This window comes from Panicum virgatum, chromosome 4K (assembly GCF_016808335.1).
Source record: "Panicum virgatum strain AP13 chromosome 4K, P.virgatum_v5, whole genome shotgun sequence".
Taxonomy (NCBI): Eukaryota; Viridiplantae; Streptophyta; class Magnoliopsida; order Poales; family Poaceae; genus Panicum; species Panicum virgatum.
In genome coordinates this window covers 27,811,147-27,828,437 of record NC_053139.1, presented here as the reverse complement: position 1 = coordinate 27,828,437, position 17,291 = coordinate 27,811,147, and the positions used below count along the sequence as shown (strand labels likewise).

Genomic DNA, 17,291 nt, shown 5'->3' with positions numbered 1-17,291 from the left:
TTTGAGCGCAGGGTTTGGAAAAAAATTGTGAAAAATAACAAAGGACGTAGTCAATGGAGGCCCGAACTGAACGTTAACATGGATTATCCGGTATGTTCATTCATAAAGATTTGTCTAGTTAAGTATATAATCCCAAATTGTTCTAAATTGAGTAATTTATTTGTTTCTCCTTAAGTGTGCGAGACAACAACAAGGAACTGATTGGTGCGGGTACTACGTATGCGACTATTTGCACATCATGACTCCATGCGGGAAGGCTACTGATGAAGAAACGAGAGTACGTCCAAACCGTTCACTAGTATATTTTCATAATTGTACTAACGCACAGAATGTTAATGCTTTTTTCCTAAATGATAGATGTCTTAAATGGGGGATGAATGTTACTCTACTGATCGGATCAACGCCGTGTGCGAGCAGCTCGCCGGATTCATTTTGAACGAGATCTTGGATCCTAGAGGCGAGTTCTACCATGACGGTCACATCGATAGAGGACTTTCATCGACATCCTGAGGGTTGGACGGCTAACATGACTTGTACATTTGTAAATATTTTTAAACATTATGCCTTGATGTTTGTAAATTTGTAAATATATTTGTTCATGTAATTAGCTTAATTATATGCTCGCATTTCATTTTTAGTTAGTTTCAAATATTCTCTGAAAACGAACACGAACAACCAATGAACATAGAGTACTGTAGAGCTTGAGTGCGTTTAGCAATTATAAAAAGAATAAACAGTAATAAATAAAACAAACAAAACTAGATTTGGGAAAAAAGGGAAAATTTCATTGGTACCGATTGGAATTACCAACCGGTACCAAAGGGGCTGCCACCTTACATCAGCGTGGCAGCCTCTTTGGTACCGGTTGGTATTTCCAACCGGTACCAATGGAGGCATAAGGCACAGGTTGAAAAACCCGGTGTCTTAAGTAGAGGCCAATGGTCGCGGTTGCGGGGCACCGGTTGGGAAACCGGTGCCTTTGGCCTTTCTCAGCCGGTGCCCAAGGCCCGTTTTCTAGTAGTGTCATGTCTATCTGCTTCTCTTCATTATTATATACTCCCTCCGATTTTTTTATATGACGCCAAACAGTGTAAATTTGTACTATTCCGCGTCACATAAAAAAAACTAGAGGTAATATATATGTAAGTATAACGCAATATGTGCCCTTCTCTTGGAGAGAAGGAAACAGTTAGTCTTTAGAGTTGCACGTACACTAGAAACTTCGGCATAAAATAATGAATTCATAATAATTTGCGCTCAGACAGACAGAGATGTGCCCACACGAAAATATTTTTGACACTCTGCTCTAACTCGTCAATGTTGACTGTCTCTGCAGCTCAACAGTTGACTTCTATCTTAGTCTCTACAAGTGCTTCTCCGGAAGACATTTCAAGATTATTGGGTTGCACTAAGGTTAAGATATCGTCAAATTTCAAGTGTTTCAGAGAGTGTGTATGGTTGCCTTGGCCAAATGCCACCGGAACCAGAGAGGAAGAGGGAGCACTCATATAAGGGTTGTAGATTTCTAGGCTCCTCTATCACTAGAGAAACTAGAGGAGGTTCTCAGGGAGGCAGCGGTGACTTGGCGTTGTCACAAGGTTGCTAACAAACTTTTGTTGATGTTGTCTGTCCCACTGGGCATGCTAGAAGATGTGTTGTCAGAAAAAAGCCGACAAGAAGGCTAATCACGACCAATACACACGGAGCTGGGAGATTGTCTCTCCTGAGCCGAGTCCGAACACCTTCTGAGCTTTATCCGCTGCGAATGCGCGGGCATGCCACATAGCTTAGCGTTGGTTACTAGTTGAGTCCTAATTATCTGTTTAGGAAGCTCCATCCCTTGGAATTAATTCTTAGCATGAAGCGATTAGATGGCTGAATAAGAATAGTGAGGTAAGTGAACTATAAAAGCTATTTTTCAGATAAACAATCGTACGCAATTAGAGTAATTAAGAGTTAACTGTGTGTTATTTGGCCGAGCTCCCACAATCACACTATGGAGCTGGGCCAAACATTGTCATAACTAGTATTATAAGTAGCAAGGTAAGTGATGGAAGTGGTAGATTGGCATCCGTAGGCAATTCTTCGTATCACAATAATTCTCTATTGCAAGTGTTCTTTTTTGATGCATTCTGACATACCAAAATAAGATTAACTAGGCCTCCGCTGCAGACATTTGTACTATATTTATGTGGGGTTAGAAATATCGCTACATTTTTGCCCCATGGTTTACTGGAATAGAGGGAGTGGATACACATGACTTAGGAGAATCCATATAGGACCGTGTGCGCCGTGTAATCACAAAAGGTCCTCAATATAACCTAGTCTCCACATGACTCTAGCATACAAACGGATCTTCGTTTTCAAGATTTGTGTTTTGTTTCCACGTCTCTAGTCTTCGATCCTTATCATTAGTTCTCGATCACTTAGTTTCTCCTTCAATATCGTGACTCGCCACTTGAATAATGGAAGCAGACATTGGACCTTACAGCAACAATGCAAAGATTCATGGGTCAAACACCATCGAAATTAGGAAAAACTGTCGAATTTATCTTTAATGTCATGGGCTGGCCGACGAATTTATGTGAGAAAAATAAACTACCAGTAGTATTGGCCACTAGCGCCTAGCGACATGGCCAACCACAAAATAATACTGGTATTACGGTGGCACCTTCCGTATAATAATCCAAACCAAATACTTGTTATTCCTTGTAATAATAACCTTTTTTACAAATATCAATTGAAATCCTGCCTTTGCATGATGTAATGAACATGAGGACGGTGTGTGTGTATATCAACGTAACCATTCCAAACCAAACTTGTTGACAGCCGATGGATGTCTCAATCACTCGATCATATGAAGTGGATCAAGTTGCTACTAGACAAGTGGCCAGCGTCATCATCAACTTCCTCCGACGACGACTCAGCAGACACGACCACCGGCTTCGTGGTGCCCTCCCGTGCAGCGGCGTCGAACGCCGCCCTGTGCCTGCGCATGTGGCCGCCGAGCACCTGCCCCGTTGGGAACACGACGCCGTAGGCATGGCACCGGTGCACGTCACTGGCGGCGGCGCCCTTGCCGGGGCGCGCGCCGAGCAGGAGGTCGAGACCGTCGGTGCGCACCCACTACCGGAGAAGCGGGCGTTGCCGAGTGCCAAATATTTTACCGAGGGTAAAAACACGGGCACTCGGCAACGAGATGATTTGCCGAAAACCACCTTCGGCACAATACAAGACTCGACAAAGATATCCTTTGCCGAGAGCCGAACCCTCGGCAGAGAGTAACACTCGTCAAACAAACTTCTTATCGAGGGATAAACTCTCAGCATAGGAAGAAACTCGGCAAAAACATCTTTGCCGAGACATATACGCTCGGCATAGTGTGGCCCTCGGCAAAGCGCCGTTACCCACAGACGGCCCCTGACGGCCATGACCTTTGCCGAGAGATGCATAGTTGGATGCTCGGCAAACCTCCCATTTTGCCGAGAGCCAAACGTCGGCTCTCGGCAAAGAAATACTTTACCGAGCGTAATTTTGTGACCCTCGGCTTAATAGTTTAAATTTTTTCACCTCCTGACCTTAAACTTTTTCTCTATTGTTTCTACATTACCTTGAACTACGTATGAAAATTTGGCCAATTTTTGGAAATATTTGCTATATTTAGTGAAATTATTTCATTTGATTGAATTTCTTGGGATAATTCAATTTGAACTACATGTCATTCAAATAATGATGAAAAATGAATGGAAAATTGTTATTCATATTTTTCAGCATACGTTGACACCTTATCCAGAAAAAAGATCAGAAATTTCAAACATCCTGTACACGAAACATGACCACAAACTTACAATTATGTTGTTTTTTAATTGTATAAAAAGCAAACATGGTCAGAAAATCATGAAACTTGTCGTGGTGTCATGATATGATAAGGAGAAGTTGTGGTAAAAATTTAACAAAGTTTCGTGAAAGTTGTCACATATGATGCTTACAAACCGAAAAATATGCGAATAGGTTTCTATATTTCGTGTGTAGCCCGAATAGGTTTTAAGCATCGCACATGTCAAACTTTCATGAAACATTGTGAAATTTTTATCATAGTCTCCCCATACGATATCATGATATCTCAACAAGATTCATGATTTTCTAGCATCGTTTGCTTTTTATAAAATTAAAAAATAGGTTGACCGCAAGTTTGTGGTCATATTTTATGAAAACAAAATTTGAAATTTCTCATCTTTTCCTAGAATAAGGTGTCAACACATGCTCACTACCATGAATAACAACTCTGCACTCATTATTTTCCATTTTTCAAATGACTTGCACTTCAATTTGAATAATCCCAAGAAATTCAATTAAAGGACATAAATTTACTAAATATAGCAAATAGTATGATCATTGGGCCAAAATTGAATATGTAGTTTCAGATAATATGGGATCATAATAGAAAAAGTCATTCGATGCCAAAACTAAAAAAAATAAATATGATTTGCCGAGAATGAAAATTTAGCTCTCGGCAAATCGTGCCTTTGCCGAGAGCTGGTCGCTGGCACTCGGTAAATTTTCTATTTGCCAAGTGCCGCGATCTGGCCCTCGGCAAATGACCTCATTTGCCGAGTGCTGGATCGTGAGCTCTCGGCAAATGATTGATTTATCCCCCGCCGAATCAAACTTTCTAGCCTTCAAACAGTATTCTCTCCCGCACGCCCTATCGCATAACGAGTGACACGCCGCCACCGCTGGCACTCCGTGCCTCCCTGGCGCTTCGTGCCTCTCCAGCCTCCGAGATCACCGCGCCTCCGGCCTCCCCCGCCTGGCTGCCTATGCCATTGTCAAGCCGCCTCACCCCCACTTCGCGCCGCCAAGGGACACACCGCCGCCGCCGCCGCCGCCACCACCGGCCGGATTACAGCCAAATCCGGCACTCTCCGCCAAAGGTGAGCACACCCCTGAGTTCCTCTCCCTCTCCTCTCCCTTTTTCCCCTCCTTTCTGGCATCCCAATTCCTCATCCCCACCGATTTGGTCCGAGCGACACGCGGCCGCCGCCGCCGCAGCCAGAGATGGTGCTGTAGAGCCAAGTGAGCACCGTGGATTCCATGGATGCCCAAGAGGGACGGTCCAGACGTGGTTCACCAACGGTGTATGCTTTCCATTTGAAAATGGGTGCTTCAGCTATGATATATCTCTGCCGACTTGTGTAGCTTTTGCGCGACATGGTGTAGCTGCTAGATCTTTCTTACTTTGCCCTCTTTTCAGTTGCATGGATAAAGATACATATCACTAGCGAAAAGAGATTTGCATCTAGGGGTGATCAGGAAAGAGAGAGGGCATGGTGGATACTGGAAGCACATGGTTGCTGATAGGGGTGCAGGCAGCTGCTTTGCTTTGCTTATGTCCTACAGGACGGTATTGATGCCCTGGATTCCTGTGTACGCATACATTTGCAAAAAATTAGAGGTGTCCGGCAGAAGCCACTACTAGATAGATAGAACAGCACTGGAGGCCGGGTAGATAGGTAGATTGTGTAGTGCTTGTGTGTCTGAACAATATAGTTAGGATTATTAACTAATTACATGATGAGCTCCCTAATGATGTCTGAACCGCGTTGCATAGCATGCATCATGGCTGCTTGCAGACAGTGGGCGCGTGACGTGCGTGTGGTATGAACCCATTAGCATGCACAGTGTGTACATAGGAAAGTAGATTACGAAACCGCGTTGCATATGTGTGTACATGTCAAATCCAGTGCTCCCCCAGAAAATTGCTGGCCCTATATATTGTGAGGTTTAACTAGTTGATCAAGTAATGTCAGGTCTCTTTTATAATGTTTGCATATATATGCAGGGGCATGAATGTATCTCACGATTCATATATATATTTACTACCAAGATTTATTGGAGTTATGTGTTTTTATCAAGAAATGAATAGAACTACCATATTTATTAAGAAAAGATATTGCAAGTGATTATTTTCATTTTTTCCTCTTTTAGTTTCTATTACAGATTAACTATGTAATCATCAGTTTCTTATATACCATAAAACAGAACCATGATCTTTCTATGAATTATTTGTGTAAGGATATATCACAATGACGAGCAAAGTGACCTCAGCATATCTCCGTGACCTAATAGTATATATATGTGTAAGCAAATTAATTGTTAGCACATGCCACTGTTAGCACAAATTAATTTCAGTGAATGTTTATTTACTGTAATTTTGTTTAAATTTGTATGCAATTAATGTTTATATTACTCTCTGTTGCATATGTTAGAGGATAGAGGACCGCGAGTGGATGTACACTGGCTGGTTAAGTCGGGATCAGGTCACCGATGAATGGTTCAACAAGATCGATGCTTTTTTGGAACGGGCGTTTGGGGAAGCTGCTAAAGGAGCAAGTAGAATTGTCTGTCCATACAGCAAATGTGCAAACAGGAAAAGACAAACAAAGAAGGTCATGGGGGAACATCTTTGGAGGAATGGATTTACGGCAGACTATACCTGGTGGGTCTACCACTGTCGGACCTTGTTTCCAAGATCCACTGTGCTTACCGTATCAATCCCTGAATTAGTAGCTGATACGCACAAGAACAGAGAAAGGTACAGAAACATCATGTGATTTTATTACATAGAATAGTCTTACACGTACAATACAAGACGGCTCGCAGGCCTGCTTAATTTTATTACACAGCGGAACTTCCTACGTGGACACCCAAGTTCATAGGCAACGGTCTGGGCGTATGGGAAACCCTACCTACGCTTCATCCTCGGCGTCGAATTCGTATTCCGCTTCTCCCGTTGAAAAACTTATACAAGGGAGGGGTGAATACAAATAGTACTCAGCAAGTCCTATTCTTGAAAGTGAGTTATTTAAATGCATAGGGCATACATCAAGGATAGGCTTAGGGTTTAGTTTTGCGAAAACGCTGAATTTTTAATGCAAGTGGTGAGACTCTCTAGGTTGATTTTGAAAACCAAAAGGTAAGAGTAAGAGCTATTTGATAATAGTAATAGATAACGGTTTGGGCCCTGGGGGAGATCCATCAATCCCGCTAGTACCCATTCCTAAGTTTAACTCACACAGTTTTATCATCATAAGCTAGGGGAAATCCCAAACCATTGGGTTCCCTTAATCTTATAATACCACGAAGGCCTCTCACATTTTCAAATCCATAACTCGATTACTAAAAGAAATTCCCAAATTCACACACACACAAAAGAACTCACGCTAAAACCTAATCACTATGATTCCACCATAGCATGTCTGAGACCGCAGCCATGGCTATCCGGATAGGTTATAACTCTGCAGAGCTTGTACACTTTCCCCACACAATATACTTGGGTTGCATCAAGTATAACTCAATCCGTACTCACATCGCATATTGCCCACAACCACCTACGGAACCGTCCAGGGGCCCAAGACATCATACCGATAGTCGAGGATATTTTCTTTGAATAAGAACTTAGAGTCACTATACGGTACGCCACATAGGTCCCTGTGCTGGGGCCAGACTCCGGTACACCATACAGGTCCCGAGTTCGCTCTTGGCGTGCGTTGCACCCTGCCTCCAGGTGAGTTGCGGCTCTAAGCTTGTGGGATACGAGATTAAGTCTGTCTTAAGCTGGACGTGTGGTTGCACTTAGATTATGCTAGGGGAGACACACAACGAACCAGTCCTTATACGGCTAGGGCAAACTCTCCTTAGCGCGTGTACAAAGTAGGCACATGGCCATGTCTACCCTGGCACTAAAACCTTTTATTTGAAACAAACCCAATAAACCTTAACCCACTATTCACGCAACTCACATAGTTTTCAAAATGGTTAAGTGGTTAAATAACATGAAACATCTTTTGAAATCATTGTCTTAAAGCGTAGTGCAAAATCCTAAGCATAATGCATGTGTTCATCATTAGTAATCTAATGATGAACTATCCTAGGTTGAGCAAGGATTAAGGTTAAACCAAAGTCAAGGTATGGCTTCCTCAATATTGGGTGTAGCTAACTGACAAAATAGCTTTATTTTTGTTTCCAAACAACATGCAACATATTTGAAGAACAGGTTCTAGGTTGGTCAATTTTAGCATTAGCAAAACTTGGGATCAACATGATCTAGGAGTCGATAAGACTTGGTTTCGGATTCGTCGACCGATCCTGCCTCGAAATTCGGGTCCTCGAGGTCACCGTCGATAGTCTTGTCGTCTAATCCTACTCGTAGAGTGATGAATGATCATTACTAACGGTGCGAATGAGCTCGGCAAACAATGCACACAATAAACAAAATTTAAAATAGATAAATTAGGTATGGTTGGGTTGGGTTTGATTTTAGATAATTTTAGGAACAAGAATCATCGAATTTGGATAAAAGATGAGAAAGTTATAGCCGTTAGAGGTTGAAGGTCCTGGAAATTGGAATACCAGAGAATATTCTAGGCTCGGGGGTATAATGGTGGTTAAACATTTTTTGGAGGGCTTCCGGGTAAATTCTAGGGAATTAGGATTTTTGAGGGGCTTCCGAGCGAATGTAGGAGCTTATTTGTGAATTTTTGAAACTGCAGGGGCTTCGGTAAAAGATTTTAGGGCCAGCGTGCAAGACTGCATGTCCAGGGGCGGCGACCCTATTTTACAAAAGCTCAGGAGTTAAAATGTAAAAACCAGGGCTGATTCGTAATTACTTTTGAACTATGATGGATTGCGGGTTGATTTCTAATAAACAGAGGCATCTTTAGCAAAATCGCGGGCGCTGATCGGTATCTTCGGTCAACGGTCGTTGGATTTGGATCTAACGACTCGGACCTGATCTAGGGGCATTCTAGACTGGGTCATTGATCTGGATCTGGAAGGTTCGGAGCCGACTTGTTTCATGGCTGGGGTCCGGACCGTTCGATCTAGATCTGGCGGTTTGGAGCCGATTGGGTTCACCATTGGGGTTCGGGCCATTCGATCTAGATCTGGCGGCCTTGGGCGAAGGGGAACTCAGATCTAATCTTGGTGGCACGCCGATGTGCAGGAAGGGGGAGCGAGGGAGTAGATGGGAGACCGAATTGACAGGGGGAATGGGAGGCGGCGCGTACTGCGTACTCACCGGGCAGCTTGTGGGTATGGGAGGCAGTCAGAGGTGAGCGCAGTATGGCGAGGGGCGGTGGTGCTCGGGTGTGCATGCGAGGAGAAGGGCAGAGGGAGTGAGGGAGTGATTGAAGGGGCTGGAGGGCTTGAGGTCGGTGCGGTGGTGCTCAGCGAGCTCTGGGAAGGGGATTTTTATAGGCCCATAAGGTGGTTCACGGGGGAGGGGGAAGCTTCGGGAGACGGCATCCATGGTGGGCGCTCTATGGGGCTCGATAGGGGCTAGTGCGGGGTGTGCGAGCGCGTGATGTAGGGGCCGGTTCTGGCACTGCGCCAGGTGGGGGATGGGGCTGAGCGCTGTGGCGCTGAGCGCTGCGGGGATGAGGCAGCGCGACGCGTGGCATGGTGGGGTGTAGGGGATGGGTGCAAGGTTTAAGACGGCGGAGGCGTCGGGGGTCGGGGCGCCTTCGTGCGCAGGAGGTGGAAGGGAGCGGGAGGGACGCGGGTTCCGTGGAAAGATGGGCCGGCCTGGGCCGCGGCGCGGGGAGAGAGGGCCGAAACTGGGTTGCGGGCCCGGGAGGGAGAAGTAAAAGAAAGGAAGAGAGATGGGCCGCACGGAGAAAGGAGGGAAAAGGCTGGCCCAAAAATAAATAGGAGCGTTTCACAATTTTTCAGAGAAGATTTGAATTGGAAATTGAAGGAATTCGAACAAGCATCAAGAGTAAAAATAAATTCAAATAAAAAGAGAAGCACTCAAGTTTTTGTAAAATTTAAAGTTCAAAATTTCTTAGTGCGACTTTTTAAATTAGTTTTGAAAATAGGTCGTTACAACCATGGTGAAGCCGGTCGTATGAGAGAGGAGGTGGTGAGACCACGCGTTGAGGATTATGATGTTGAAGCTGGGGTAGCGGACATGTTAGATGACTATCACGAGGCACAATTCGCTAAAGGATGTACGGAGGAGGAGCCAGAGGCAACCGCAAAGGCATTCTACGACATGTTTGCCGCGGCACAGAAACCCCTTCACGGACATACAAAGGTTTCTCAACTGGATGCTATTGGTCGCGTAATGGCGTTGAAGTCGCAGTATAGCCTGAGCCGAGAAGCCTTTGATGCTATGTTGACAGTTATTGCCTCCATGCTTCCGGAGGGTCACATTTTACCGAAGAGCTTGTATGATGTGCAGAAACTCCTTCGTGCACTTAAGATGCCGTATGACAAGATACATGCTTGTCCGAAGGGGTGCGTCCTGTTTAGGAAAGAATACGCAGAAGCAAAGTACTATCCAAAGTGTAAATCCTCTAGGTTCATGGAGGTAGACTCCGGTGATGGCCACAAGAGGCAGCTTGACATCCCCATGGCCATTCTACGTCACCTTCCATTCATACCGAGGACCCAGCAGCTGTACATGACTGAGGAGTCCACGAAATAGATGACATGACACAAAAATGGAAAACAATACAATCCTGACAAGATGGTACATGCATCCGATGGTGAGGCATGGACCCACTTTGATAGCATTCATTGTTAGAAAGCTAGAGAGGCTCGTAATGTACGTGTTGCGCTGGCAACAGATGGGTTAGATCCTTATGGAAGCATGGCTGCCACATACACATGTTATTCCATGTTCGTTATTCCCCTCAATGTCCCCCCCCCCCGGCGTATGCTTTTAGCGACAGAACATATTATTGTCGTTGGTTATTCCTAGACACCCGGGGAGTAATATGGGTGTGTTCATGGAGCCTCTCATTGATGAATTGGTCCGTGCTTGGGAGGAAGGGGTATGGACATACGATCAGGCTACCAAGACAAACTTCAAAATGCATGTGTGGTACCTATACTCCACGCATGACTTCTTGGCGTATGGGATATTCAGCGCCTGGTGTGTCCACAGGAAGTTCCTATGCCCAGTATGCAAGGAAGGTCTTATGTTCATTTGGTTGCAGAAGGGTGGCAAGTACTAGGTGTTCGACAAACACCGACAATTCCTCCCTTTTGACCATGCATTCAGACGAGACATCAAAAATTTTACCAAAGGTGTCGCAGTGACAGACCTTGGACCTCCGATGAAGACTAGTGCCGCAGTTCGTCAGCAGATAGATGGTCTCATGGTCAATCCAGAAGGTGGCTTTGAGGGATATAGTTGGCAACATATGTGGACTCATAAGTTAGGTTTGACACGGCTCCCCTATTATGATGACCTTCTACTTCCACACAACATTGATGTAATGCACACTGAAAAGAATGTCATTGAGGCAGCTTGGGCAACATTGATGGACATTCCCGGTAAGACAAAGGACAACGTTAAGGCTAGAGTGGATCTAGCAACGTTGTGCGATAGACCAAACCTAGAGATGAAACCTCCAGGTTGCGGAAAGACATGGACAAGGCCTAAGGATGATTACATCTTGAGCAAGCCTCAAAGGAGGGAAGTACTAGAATGGATCAAGATGTTGAAGTTTCCTGATGGGTATGCAGCTAATCTGAGTAGAGGGGTGAACTTATCTACTATGCGAGTCTTAGGGATGAAGAGTCATGACTACCACATATGGATTGAACAGCTTCTTCCGGCAATGGTCCGAGGCAATATCCCTGAGCATGTCTGGCTTGTGCTTGCATAGTTGAGCTATTTCTTCTGCCAGCTTTGTGCCAAGGAGTTATCTCGGACCTTGGTTACAGACTCGGAAAGATCTGCACCGATGTTGCTTTGTAAGTTGGAGAAGATCTTTCCACCCAGCTTCTTTAATAAGATGGAGCATTTGATTTTGCATCTCCCGTATGAGGCACGGATGGGGGGCATGCAGGGTCGGTGGTGCTATCCAATCGAGAGATGTCTAAAGGTTCTTGGAAAGAAATGTGGAAAGAAATGTGGAAAGAAATGCAAAATTGTGGCTTCCATTGCAGAGGCATACATTCTGGAGGAGGTGTCTAATTTCACAACAACATACTATGGTGACAACCTCCCTAGCGTGCATAATCCACCGCCTTGTTATAATGCTAACGAAAATGAATCAAACTCAGCATTTTTTAGGGCGACTTGGAACCGCAAGTGGTTCAACCACTAAGACATTGAGATATCAAGAGTGGCGTCAGATCATGCTATATGTGTTGACCAACCTTGAGGAGGTGGTGCCGTACATAGAGTAATTTATTCATGAATTCTGTCGCTGAGGAGTTAGTCTTGCCTAGCAGGAACTTGATTCCCTTCTTAGTCATGGTGCGGGAAAAGGATTGCCCGATTTCATTTCTTTGTTCAAATAGAAGGTACCGTCTGATCTATCTCGTACTTGGTTCATTTCATTTCTTGTTATTCGAAGTTGCTCTTACATCCGATCTATCGTGTGTTTGAACTTGTAGGCCCAAAGGGATGCATCTATGAGTGCCGAGTTGAGACAGGTTGCCGATGGCTTTGACTATAGGGTCAAGTCATACTCTGATTATGACGTGAATGGATATCATTTTTGGACAAGAAGCTACGAGGAAAGTCGGCCCAATCGAAAGACCGCAAATTCTGGAGTTTTTATTCCTGACCTAGATGGGGTCGAGTATTATGGAAGAATTGAAGAAATATACAAACTCAGTTTTCATGGTTCCAAACCTCTTAATCCGGTCATATTCAAATGCCATTGGTTTGATCCTGAAGTCACGAGGAGGACATATTCTAATCTTGGTCTAGTCGAAATTCAATAGGATTCTACCTTACCGGGAGACGATGTTTATATTGTGGCCCAGCAGGCAAAACAAGTTTATTATCTCCCATATGTGTGTCAAACCAAAGAGCAAGCATCTTAAGGGTTGGTATGTTGTGCATAAGGTATCACCGCATGGTAAATTACTTGTCCCAAATGATGAAGATTACATCTTAGACTCAAACACATATGACGGAGAGTTCTTTCAAGAAGAGGGGCTAGAAGGCCGATTTGAGATAGACTTAATCGAAGAGATCGGAATGGAAGTTGAAATGGTTGTCGATGATCAGGAGGCGGCGGAAGAGGTGCAAAACGCGAATGACTTACAAATGCTAGAAAGGTTACATTTAGGCAATGTCGATGAGGACATTGAGTCGGATAGTGTTGAGTACGACATGGTTGATAGTGATGATGAGACTTATGATCTAGCTAATCCCGATTATGAAGATTATTTCTAATCAATGTAATACTATATTATTATATTTTATTTATTTTGCATCTCTTTTTAAGCAGATCTTGTTTATCTATACTTATTGGTTTACTCTTCTTAATCACAGGTGATTGAACAAAGATGGTGGGCGGGATGAGGAGCATAGCATCGATTTACTAGAGGGCTAGGTTAAGGCTTTCTGGATAGTCTGCTTCAGCTCAGGAGTCGTCTGGCAGGAGGAAGGGGAGGAGGAGGACTACGCGGGTGGAGGAGGAGGAAGAGGCGCGGGTGGAGGCGTAGGAGGACGAGGAGGCACAGGAGTCGTCTTGTTCCGGCGCTTCTGGTTCATCACACATCTACTTGCGAGGTCCCGTGAGTCTCCCGCAGCGACCGATACCTCGTGAGAGACACCCGGTGATTCGACCCGAGAGGGACAAGTAAGTAACTTTAGATGCTATCACTGCTTCTTCCTGTTATATGTTCAAATTCAAAATAGAAACTAATTATTTTTCTTAATCACTCGAGCAGGAACTGGACGAAAGTGGCGAGTGGAGGGGCCCACACATGCAAAGTTAATGGGATCCTCGGTCTTCTTTGCAGGGAGCACTTCCCTGGGCTTGTTGAGTACGCCGGAGTGACAGGGCCGGCCTATACGTTCGACCACTACGCTGCCTCCCAGATGCTGAAGATCGAGCCGGCAGGGTATTCAGCAACAAGGCAGAGCGGGTAAAGCAAGAGCTGTGGGTACATGCTCAATACATTGTATTCATTGCACATTCTTGAAATAATGAAATGATACATTGTTTGTATGCAGGATTTCTTTAGATGTCAAGAAGGATTCTAGGGCAGGGCAGATGCGGTGGCTACCAAATGTTGTCGGAAACTCATCGTGGACATGCACTACGAGGCACGTATACAGGCCATTGTGAGTTTCCACGCCACTGTCCTTGGTGAGAGGGTCACCAAAAGAGACGCAAGAACCATGAGGTTGTCTCCGGAGCAGTACTTGCAAGTAAGTACATTGATTCTTTTCGACATTAACTACGATCAGTTTCAACTTCTGCTATGTTACATGTACTTCATGTCCTTTAGGTGACTCCGTATTGGTGCGCAGCGCATCCCGAGTGCTAGCAACAGATGGTGCAGAAGTGGTGCTCGGAAGAGTGGGAGGAGGCGCACAACGCTTGTTGAGAGTGGCGTTTGATGATGCCAGCTGTAGCACACCATCAAGGTAGCCGTAGCCTCAGAGGATACGTAGAAGCCTGGGTGCACGAATTCATTTATTTATTCTAACACTCAATTATGCATGATTTTCTATTCATCTTACTGGTTTTCACGCAGTCGTCATCACACCGTGGGCAGCCTTGCACCCTATTCAAGGCATACGCTCTGTCCCACAAAGGCAAGACGACGTCCGACGTCCGACGTCGACTACAACCCGGAGGACGGGCCTGAGGCATACAGCAACCCGAGCGTCCACACCCATCTCAGTGAGTACAAGTCGATGGCAACGGAGGTCCATGGACCAGACTTTGATCCGACCACTGAGGACCTTGACGCAGAAGTCATCATGAGAGTTGGAAGAGGCAAGAAGCACGGGCGGTACTGGATTGCCGACGGTGCAATCGACTCGTCCTCTACTCCAACTCTATCTCAGATTCGAGCAAGGAGCACGAGCGCGAGGCCAGCCATCCAACCTCGACAGGTTCACAGTACCGGATTCAGGCCCTCCAGGTTATCCCTTCTTTATCCGTCATTCATTGATTTTTATATACCTTTCCTTGCATTATTGTAACATTAGGATGAAAATTTTGCAAGAACAACTGGAAGAAGAGAGGATGCAACGTGTGGAGTTGGAGGTGAGGATGAGGGCCCAGCTGGAGACCGAGCAGCAAAGGATGGCGGACATTCTTCACTACATGCACTCTTGGCGCCGCGACAGGTGTGGCTCCACCAGCTTCGCTGTTCGCTCCACCTCAACCTCCAGGAGATGCGTTCTCTACTCCGGTGAGTCCGGTAGTGTTTTAGTCATGTATATATGTGTTTTGTTATGTCTCACACTTCCCTTTGCAAAATCAATCGGCGGGCTCAAATGATCCATATGTGTCTACAAATCCGGGAGTGTCTCCATATCCGGGAATTTGGCCACCACCAAGTTGATTGTTTGTGAGTTTGGACGTGTTTGTGAACTTTAGACATATGTTATGTGCTTGGTCATGTGAGTTTGGTCATGTTTGAGAAACTATTGTGAATTGTGGTCTATATGTTTGATATGTGACATTGTGATCTATTATGTTGAGATGTGACATTGTGATCTATATATGTGGTTGTTTGTGATCTATTGTGATTGTTAAATCTGTGTTTTGGTTGATGTATGGATGAAATAGAAAAATAAATAAAAATGGGGGGTTCTAGTAGGTTTGCCGAGTGCAGCACTCGGCAAATCAACCTAAGATTTGCCGAGAGTCAGGGTGGTGCTTGGCAAATCGACCTAAACTTTGCCGAGCGCCATCCAAGCTCTCGGCAAATCGACCTAATATTTGCCGAGGGCTGTCGAGGCTCTCAGCAAAGCCCAGTAGTGTTGCCGAGAGCATGCACGCGGCTCTCAGTAAAGGATATATTTTGCCGAGAGCTTGTTTTCGGGCTCTCGGCAAAGGCGCCGTCACCCGTCACGGTGATTTTTCTTTACCGATGGCTGTAATGGCCCTCGGCAAAGCCTTTACCGAGCGCCTGACAAAAGACTCGGAAAAGAGGCCTTTGCCGACAAAATTTTTACCGAGGCTTCTTTGCCGAGAGCCGCTCTCGGCAAAGGTTTCGCCGAGAACTTTTGTGCTTTTGCCGAGTGCCTGAGGCACTCAGCAAAGCTACTGCTTCCGGTAGTGACCCGTGGGCGCTTGTGGCTGGTCCGGGGGCCGCCCATAGCCTGGAACGTGGCGAATGCGTGGCCACAGGTCCGGCACCGGAACGCGCCGCCAACCACCCCCGCCCGGCTCCGGTGGTGTTGGTGGTGCCTACCGCCGCCCTTGGCGATCGCCGCCTTGCTCGTCGGCGAGAGGGACAGCGAGAGCAGCAGGAAGAAGCCGTTTCTGCTCGCCGGCCTTGCATCGGACAAGACGTCGTCGTCCATGGTTCACGTACGTACGTGCTCGCCGTGGTTATTACCAATACTCAGCCGTTAAGCTTTGATCAATATTAACACGTGCGTGCAGTGCGTGCGTAGTATGTAACCCACGACGGTTGATGGACTTTAGACAGGTAAGCGAGCTATCGAATGTTGTAATGTAGAGGCAGTGGTGGTATTTATAGTGGTGATCGTGCACGCAATGGCCAATGGGTGTGTGCCTATCTTGGTTGACCACCGCTCGGGGTCAAGGTCATGGTCAAGCTCGATATACACGTCGCGGCAGGCCTGCACAGCCAACGGATTGCGGCCACGTGGGAGTGAGATGAGTTTATGTGTGTTTCCAGGAAAGTATACGTTGCTTACGCCGTGTCACATGGTCCTGCTTGCGTAGTGTTTAGGCAGGTAATGCTAGCGTGTAGGTGTGATTCTAAGTGGCATCGATCAGTCACGTTACTACACATGGATTGGGAGCAGCATGCATCATGAATGAATAATATTGGTCGTCGTCCATCTGTGTTCCTTTGAGCTTCATGCGCTAGTCGGTAGTAAGGTTCAACCACTGCAACACACAAGAATATGTTCCCCGTGTACAACACAACTAAAAAATTGGGCCATTTCGATCTTATGGAGTATATTAAAAATCATTATAAGTGGACCTAGACCTCCTAGTCCATCCATTCAGAAATCCACGGTAGGTTGGCCTCTTTTGGACATTGACCATAACCTTTTATAACATCTAAAACTACTGTATTAGATCGTTCTCAGTGCCGGTAACATCCTGTTACCACCGGAAATTGACCGAGACTGAAATGGGCCTAGACTGTTGATGGGCCGGTTCGGGTCGTCCAGGGAATAGGCGATTACAGTCCATGCTTGGAGCCGATGGGCTCCTGTTTATCTGTATCTTTTAGTGATAGATTAGCTTTCTTATGTATTGTTTAAGTTAGAGTTTGTTAGCTTGTCCATCAAGACTACAAGCTATAAATATGTA

At 45.5% G+C, this 17,291-nt stretch overlaps 1 protein-coding gene across 1 annotated transcript; it reads right to left on the bottom strand.

Moving 5' to 3' along the window:
* Positions 1-2,853: 2,853 nt before the first annotated feature.
* On the bottom strand, positions 2,854-16,303 carry LOC120702074 (zinc finger protein ZAT12-like). The gene is made up of 2 exons (XM_039985847.1): positions 16,061-16,303; positions 2,854-3,126 (listed from the first exon to the last, which is right to left on the bottom strand). Exons 1-2 carry the CDS (start codon positions 16,301-16,303, stop codon positions 2,854-2,856), a joined length of 516 nt encoding a protein of 171 aa, XP_039841781.1.
* Between the last annotated feature and the right edge of the window lie 988 nt (positions 16,304-17,291).